At 53.1% G+C, this 8067-nt stretch overlaps 1 protein-coding gene across 2 annotated transcripts; it reads right to left on the bottom strand.

Moving 5' to 3' along the window:
* Nucleotides 1-3358: 3358 nt before the first annotated feature.
* Nucleotides 3359-8056, bottom strand: PTS (6-pyruvoyltetrahydropterin synthase). Of its 2 annotated transcripts, none has more exons than XM_051812296.1 (6): nucleotides 6932-8056; nucleotides 5650-5729; nucleotides 4886-4908; nucleotides 4288-4344; nucleotides 3930-4000; nucleotides 3359-3769 (listed from the first exon to the last, which is right to left on the bottom strand). In XM_051812296.1, the coding sequence occupies exons 1-6, from the start codon at nucleotides 7465-7467 to the stop codon at nucleotides 3628-3630; spliced, it is 909 nt and encodes a 302-aa protein (XP_051668256.1). In that variant the 5' UTR covers nucleotides 7468-8056; the 3' UTR covers nucleotides 3359-3627. The 2 variants fall into 2 exon arrangements, with proteins under 2 accessions (XP_051668256.1, XP_051668257.1); XM_051812297.1 differs by having other exon boundaries at nucleotides 3635-3769; nucleotides 3930-4074.
* Nucleotides 8057-8067: the final 11 nt, after the last annotated feature.

Raw genomic sequence — 8067 nt, 5'->3', positions numbered from 1 at the left:
CTGCCTCTGGAAAACCGGGAATGGGAACAGCAGGGAAAACCCTGGGAACTCTGAGGCAGAGACAGGGATGGCCCTTCTCTCGGCAGCTCACTCCCACTGCTCACAGTGACCTTCCCAACCCTTTTGCTCCCTGTTTTCTCCCCCAGCAGCTCCCAGGACTCCACGTCCCAGCAGCAGCAGTGTCGGGGTTGCTGATTAACCCGTTCACTGTTGGGGCTACAATGAGCTATAAAAAGCAGCCCAGGGAGTGGCAGCTGAGCCTGAGTGGCAGAGCTTGGCTCAGTGTCCCCCTGTGTAACCGTGTCCCTCCTGCTCTGTGCTCCCCCAGGGCTGCAGGGGTGATGGGAACACCATCAATCCCCGCTGCCCACCAGCTGCAGCTGAACCCACAGTGCTCCCCTGGCCACAGGGCTCCAGGCACAGAGAGCAGAGTGAGCCTTTTTCTCCCTGAAACGAGGCAGAATGAGGAAAAGCTCCCTAAAAAAAAAAAAAAATTAAGTCAAAAAGAAAGCTGGTGTTGAGCAGATTCCCTTTGAAGCTGGGCGGCCTCAAACTTTGCTTTGCCTCTAGTTTACAGAACCAAATGGTGACACTGGCTGATACATTAAATATAAACCTTCTATAAAACCTGAGTATTTACCTTTCCATGTGCCAGGAAGGCAGAACTGGGTCTTTCCTCTCAGTCCCTACTAAACCCAGCTCAGCACATTCCTGCTCTTCCCGGCATTACACTGCTCTGTGCATTTATAGGCACTAGAGCTGGAAGTCCTGCCCTCTCCTGGGATCAGCTCTGACCTTCAAATTGCTGTCTTGGGCCCCACTGTCACCTGAACAGTTCTCCTTCAAACAGTTCCATCACTCAGTAACTAAGTTATAGCACAGAGGTGCTTAATGTTCAATTATGCGAGTTCGTTCTCTCCCTGTAAAACCCTTCCCTCCCTAAACTGGGAATTTGGAGGCTGGAATTCCCTGCATGGAGCTCACACACACCTGGCAAAGATCAAGACCCCTCCTAAGCAGGAGAAGGGACAGAATATACTGTAATTTCAATGACAATTCCAACTCTGACGTTGCCAGCCCTTCCACCCAAGCCACCGCCCGGCCAACCAATTTATTTCCATCTCCCCACATCTGCTGAGGTTTAAATCAGAGAGATCAGAAGAGTTTGTATTAAGAGATCTCCAGGATGCACACAGCAATGAATACAAATACCCAGGCTGTGGTGGGACTTCATCAGGGCTGCGTGGCACTGGAAAAGAATAGGAATTTGGTCTGTTTTTTCCTGGCCTAGCACCTGACTCCACGCCAATAACAGCCCTGGGCTGTGCTACACAGATGTAACCATTTGTTTGCTTGGGTTTTTTTTTGTCAACAGCTGAATTTCTCCTCTGATAAAGGCACCACATGATATGTCCTCGTCTTCATGACTCACTGAACACACCAAATGCTCTGTGAATCACCAGCAGCAGCTCTCATCCAGCCTGATTTACATCATCTCAGCAAACCACAGTGACACACCAGCCCAGGGAGCAGCAGGAGGGGTCAGATAAGATGCAAAACCTCCCTGGCCAGAGCCCCACTGAAAAAAAAGCTGAGTGGTTCCACATCTGGGGGGGGAAAAAAGGAGGGAGAGGGGAGCCAGTGTGTCACCAGTGTGTTCCCTTGACCTGCTGCACTGAGCACCCTCTGCTTGGGCGACTCTGCAGCCAACTGTTCACCAAAGCAGCACCTTTGGGAAGGGGGAAAAACCCCAGTGCTGGAGCTCCCGTGGCAGAGGGAAGGTTGGAATATCCCTCGTCTCCAGCCCTTTCTTACTCTTCCCTTTTTGAAGCTCGTCCAGAAAGTTTGAGCAAAGATGACTCGAGGCAGGAGACAGCCCAGACCTGTCCTCAGTGTAAAGCACTCACAATTAAAAGAGAAAAAAAAAAAAAGGCAAACCAAGTGTTTCTTGAAAGTGTAAATCCCACTTTCCAGCAGAACTGGTGGCTGCAGAAGGACACTCTACCCTCAGCCTGCAGCAGAGTGTGGCAAGGTTAACTATTAGGCAAGCTTCATTAAACCTTTCTAAATGCTGCTGTTTGCTCCCATTATTCAAATGCCTCATTTCCTTGTAAAGCAAGGGAATTACTACCCTGGATGTCATTTTTTTAATTATGTGCATTCAGTTATTCCTCATGGCCACAGCTAATCACTCCTCAGGACGTTGCCCGTGGGGTGAAGAGAATCCCCCCCAGCACAATCACTTCTGCCTCTGGACACACACCGTGACCTCGTGGCTCTTAACCACAGGAACTGTACCATCACCATCCCCTGACTGCTTTTCCATGCACTTGGCTGTCACAGTGTGCCTCCAGTTCCAGGGATATTCAGAACAACTGAGCTGGTGTTCATTTAAACCCATCTCACAGCCTCAGCCCTCTGTAACAACCCACACTGCTGCCCCTCCCAGCCTGATGGCTGGGGCATACCAAGTGCTTCTTTTGGCCACAAAACCCTCCCAGGATGGGATTCTGGTGGTGCAAATGCCAAAGCAGCTGTTGCTCACAGCAGCAGGAGCAGGGGCTGGCTGCTTTCTCCGTGAAGTTTGATTCAGTTCCTACAGAACTCTGTAAAAATTTCCCTGAGAAAACAACACTCGTTGTGGCTGCCAAGAAGCTTCCAGGGGGGTTCTGTGGGTATGGACTCAAGGTTTCCCAGCTCCTGCCCTGCTATTCCAGCTGTCCCTGACCAGCTGCAGTGTGGGAAGTGTCCTGAGGCAGGGATGAGCCCTCAGCAAGGGGAGGGTCGTGTCTGTGACTCCCTGAGCTGACACAGGGAACCGAAGCAGTGAGGAACTCACACTCCAGGGAGGGAAACTCAGCCAGAATTCTCTAAGATGAAGAGCTTTCTCCCAGCAAAACCTCCTCAAGAGGAGCATCTTTGGGGGGGATTTAAGGGTTTGCTCTCACCTACTCACACTTCCACCCATCCAAGAGGGCACTGACACCACGGGGGCAGAAGCACTTTGCAGCTCCTCAGCTTCTCCTGATGATTCACATGGACACACTGCTCCCTTTGGCTCTCCAGCTGGGATTAGGAAGTGCTTTGTAAACAACTATGGTGCTCCCTATACCAGTTCCTTTGACAGAGAAAGCCCTGCCAGCCACGTGAAGGAAGGAGCCTGCAACACAGGAAATAAAGAGATAAGAAGAAAAGAGATAATCAAATAGTCCTCATTCTCAAAAATGCTTCTCTGTTTCATCAAGAAGCAAAACAACACCAAAGCCCACATTATTAAATGTAATAAATTAATTCAACATTTAATTAGAGAAAAATCAAAGCTTTTTGTGACCAGACACAACATACATTTTGCCAAAAATACATTTTGCTCAAAAGCTGCTTTATTTCTTTCACACGGCACAGTTGCAGATTTCACATCAGCCCTGGTGGTTTGGGTTTGCAAAACAGGAACATCTCGAGAAAAAAAAATGAACAAATTCTGAGAAGCAGAGTGGCTGGATTGCTGCAAGAATTCCTGTGTGTCTGTCCTTGTACAGCACAGGAGCAAGGTCCAGGGGTGGGAAACACAGTGAGCGGGGTCAAAATAATCCCCTGATGTGACTGTGACCAGCTGAGCTGAGGCTCCCTTCACTTCCCAGCAGTTATTTCTTCTCCTTTATAAACAACAACGTTCTGCTCCGTCTCGTGCACCTTCACCTTGTGAAGGATCCCCGGGGGCAGGAGCCTCTGGAGGCCCTCCCAGATGAACACGGCGACGTTCTCCGTGGTGCTGGGGGGGAAAGGGGGCACAGTCAGAGCCCACGGCAGCACCCCAGCACCACAGCGGGCTGGGGGGGACAGTGGAGGCCACGGGGAGCCACGTGGGCACCTGATGGGGCAGGACTGAGCCTTGGAGAGTGTTCAGTGCCAGGAGGAGCCCCCCAACCCACCTCACCACCTCGGCGAAGTACGGCACGTCCTTGTCCAGGTTTTTGTGGTCCAGCGGCTCCATGATCGCCTCCTGCAGAGAGAGGAGGGAGAGTCCTGTCGCAGCTGGTCAGGGGGCCTGGGGTTCAGACAACCATGCACAAGGGACTGGAAAGTATGTGCAAAAAAGAGGGTGAGAGCCCTACATACAGCCGTGAAATTCCTGGTACTGCTGGAGCATTTTAGTCTCAAGCCGTTCCTTAATTTCTCCTTTATTTCCTGCCATCATCATCTCACCATGTCTCTCCACTCTGGCACTGCACAGATTGCTGAGCTCTAACCAGTTCTCCCAGGGGACATGTGGGAAAACAGTGCAATTACCTGCATGTATTCCTTGAGGTCTGTCAGGTTCATAACCATTCCTGAGACTGGGTCAATCTGCAGGGAAACCCAAAGGGAGATCAGCAGCCTGACCACACATTCTTATTACCTGCACAAATCAGACATAAATATCTGTGCTCAGGTCATCTGAGCCACGAGAGAAATAACTTTCTACTGTCACAGAGTTCCAGCTCTACTCCTGTGATGGTCCCAAAGACTTGACAGCCTACAAACAACTCCAGTGGTGCCACTCTCTCATAAAAGCTGACTCCAGGGAGGAACAATTCACTGAAAGAGTCTTCAAGCAACAATCTGGAGTGATGATAAGCAGGAAAACAGGCATTAAACTGCTCTGTTGAACAAGTAGGGACAAAACAGAGCCCAGTGTGAGCTCAGGGCATTCTCCCTTCCAGGAAATCCTCCTCAGAGACAAGGTGAACAGGACAGTGGTTATGGAAAACCTCCTACAGTGATGAACACAGTTCCCACAAACACTCTGGGAAATGCAGCCCCTGGGGCAGCACTTCAGCCCTGTGGGACAGGGGGGCACATCCATCCTGCCCCCTCAGGAAGAGAAAAAACTGCTGATTGCACTTACCTGTCCACGCACCGTGACTGTAACTGCAAACAGAGAGAGGGTCAGGTCACCAGGAGCTCAGGAACCCAAACCCAGCCCTGCTGCTCTGGGGACAGACACCCACTGCTCACCCCAGGCACTGGGGCAGGGCTTTAGGAGATGTGGGGGCAGCTTCTGAGTCTTCTGATGTAATGGAAGAGCAGAGAACAAAATTAAGGGATGAAGTGTCTGCCACTTCTCTCGGGACTAGAACTGTTGTGCCTGTAAATCAGCTTAAAATTGAGGGACAGATTCTCATTTCAGCACCCTGTAACTTATCTTCCCTGGCAGAGGTTTTGGGGCACCCACAACACAGTGCAAACAGGGAGCCAGTCTAGGAGCTGGAGACATCTAATTCTGTGTGCTCAGGGTGCAGGGAGGAGGAGAAGGACTTGTGAAAACAACATTCAAATAACATTTACAGGCTGTTTAATTTGCATGTCTTTTGCTTAGAAAAATCCTCATTCAAACCACAATGATTTTGCAGAGTGTAAACAAGTAGATTTGATTTATGAAGTGACATTCTGAGATAAACAGTTATTATCTATTCAACTGAATATACTGCAAAGCTATTTTTCACCCCCCTGCTGCTGAGGTTTCCTTCTAATTCTTAAAAAGACACAAAACCAGCCACTAAAAACTATCAGACTGAGCCCTGAGTGGCCCAGCTGTCCTGTGGGTTATTCACACCCTGAGAGCAGCCTCTGCCCATCACCACAGGAGGAGGATGGAAGTCAGCTCCTTGCCTTTGTAGTTGTGTCCATGGCCATTTGGGTTGTTGCATTTCCCAAACAGCTTCAGGTTTTCTTCATCACTCAGTGATTTACTGTGAGAGAGGCAGACATGGCATGTCAGGGTCCATTCCAGGTGCTCATGGCTTCACTTCAGCCCCCATTGCTTTTCAGCTCTCCATCTACTCCCCCTCCCAAATTTAACCCACCAGTTTTTCCTGCTCAGGAGGCACAAAAAAAACCCACCCCAAACCAAAAAACCACCACCAGAATAGTATTTGGGCCATACTGGAAAACAGTGAGGGTTTTCTGCTGTGTTTTTTTCATCTGTTTCATTACATCTGCCAAACTACTGTAAATGTTCCAGATATGAAATATGGCCCAAAATCACTCTCAGAAGGAAGTGCTTGAGCAAACTGTGCACATCAGCAGTTACCACTGATGAATAAAGCTTAGGGAGCTTCTCCAAGGAGTACAAAGCGTGACCTCCCCCTCTGAATCTTCCCTTTGAAGCCACTCTGCTCTGAGGAGCATTTCAGGTCAAGGCATGCTTCAGGAATAGCACAGAATCCCAGAATCATTTAGGCTGGAAAAGATCTCTGAGATCATCCAGTCCAACCTATGACCCAACAGCACCTTGTCCCTCAGCCCAGAGCACTGAGGGCCACGTCCAGTCATTCCTTGGACACTTCCAGGGCTGGGGACTCCACCACCAGCCTGGGCAGCCCCTTCCAGTGCCTGAGCACCGTTTCTGTGATGAAATTCTTCCTTATGTCCAACCTAAACCTCCCCTGGTGCAGCTCAAGCCTCTGTGCCCCCATCCTGTCGCCGGTTTCCTGGGAGCAGGGAACTGTCAGGGACTTTCAGGTCACAGGAACGCAGAATATGCCGAGTTGGAAGGGACCCACAAGGATCATCGAGTCCAACCCCTAGGCCTGCACGGGCCCATCCCCGCGAGTCACACCCTGTGCCTGAGAGCATCAGCCAAACGCTCCTTGAGCTCTGGCCCAGGCGCTCTTTAGGAACTCGTAAATTTCGAGGGAAAACCCCAACAGATTAGGGGAGATCTGTTTACAAACCGGGAGACGTTTACAAACTGCGAGACCCACGTGCTAAAACAAAGAGCTCCAGTTCTCGCTAAGCCCCGCCGGGCACGGACGGGCGCGATCAGGAAGGGGCTGAACGAGAAGAGCCCGGCCCGGTGTCCGCGGCTCCGCCGGGCGCTCCCGGGGGCTTTGGGGCGGCTCTGGAGCCTCCTGCCAGGCCGGGGGAGCGGGGCCGGGCCGGGGCCGCTCACCTGTGCAGGCGGTGGCAGGCGCTGAAGGTGACGGAGCGCGACAGCCGCGCCAGGCGGGCGGAGCGCGGCGACATCGCGGGGCCGGACGGGGCTGGAGCGGGGCTGGATCCGGGGCTGGACCGGGGCTGGGAACGGGGCTGGACCGGGGCTGGACCGGGGCGGCTCCATCCCGGCCCCGGGGCGGGGCGGGAGCGGCGGCACCGCCCGCAGGACCCGCCCGCCGAGCGCCGGGGATGCTCCGGGTCCCGGGGATGCTCCGAGCGCCGGGGATGCTGCGGGTCCCGGGGATGCTCCGGGTCCCGGGGATGCTCCGAGCGCCGGGGATCTGCGGGTCCCGGGGATGCTCCGAGCGCCGGGGATGCTGCGGGTCCCGGGGATGCTTCGAGTCCCGGGGACGCGCGCAGGGCTCGGCCCCCGCTCTGCCCCTCGATTTCTGCCCCTCGATCTCTGCCCCTCGGTGCCCGCCCGCAGCCCGCGGTGCGGTGATACAAAGAATCCTGGGATGTTAACGTGTTGGAATGGAGATCAAACTTCATCCAGGTTGCTCAAGGCTCCGCCCAACCCGGCCTTGGACACTGCCAGGGATGGGGCATCCACAGCCTCCCTGGGCAACCTGTGCCAGCTCTGGCTGGTTGCAGTTAGCACAGGGTTGTTCGTGAAGCTCTGACGCCTCCTTTCCGCTTCCTTCCTCACCAAGAAAAAACAAAAGAGTTTGAAAGGAGCAGCGGTGGTGCCTGAGCTCCGTGAAACGCCTCCTTAGCACCGTTCTGCTGCCAGGGCTGGGCATGTGGCCTCGCTGGGGGCTGTTCCCTGCCCCTGGGTGACGGGATACAGCGGGGCGGTCCCACTGGTGACATGGAAGTGACACGGAGGGGAGGGAGGAGGACACAGGGCTGGAGCACCAGCACGGGAGGTGTTTGCCATCTAGTGGCTTTGACCAGCTCTGGCCTGAGCCTCCCTCTGCCTCTCCCAGGACAGCAGCCCTGGGGCACAACCCTTTTTCTTTCCCTTGCCTTTTCCCAAGACCTGTTAGGAAGGTGAAGAACGGTCTGAAGAGATAAAGCCCCTGGAGCACAAGAGCTCATATTTTACTCGAGGAAAATGGTTTGAATCATTCTCTGGGCTTCTCACAGTGA

This window comes from Manacus candei, unplaced genomic scaffold, assembly GCF_025592945.1.
Source record: "Manacus candei isolate 608988 ecotype Guabito, Panama unplaced genomic scaffold, ASM2559294v1 h1tg000086l, whole genome shotgun sequence".
NCBI classification, from domain to species: Eukaryota; Metazoa; Chordata; class Aves; order Passeriformes; family Pipridae; genus Manacus; species Manacus candei.
This window is presented reverse-complemented; position numbering and strand designations above follow the sequence as displayed.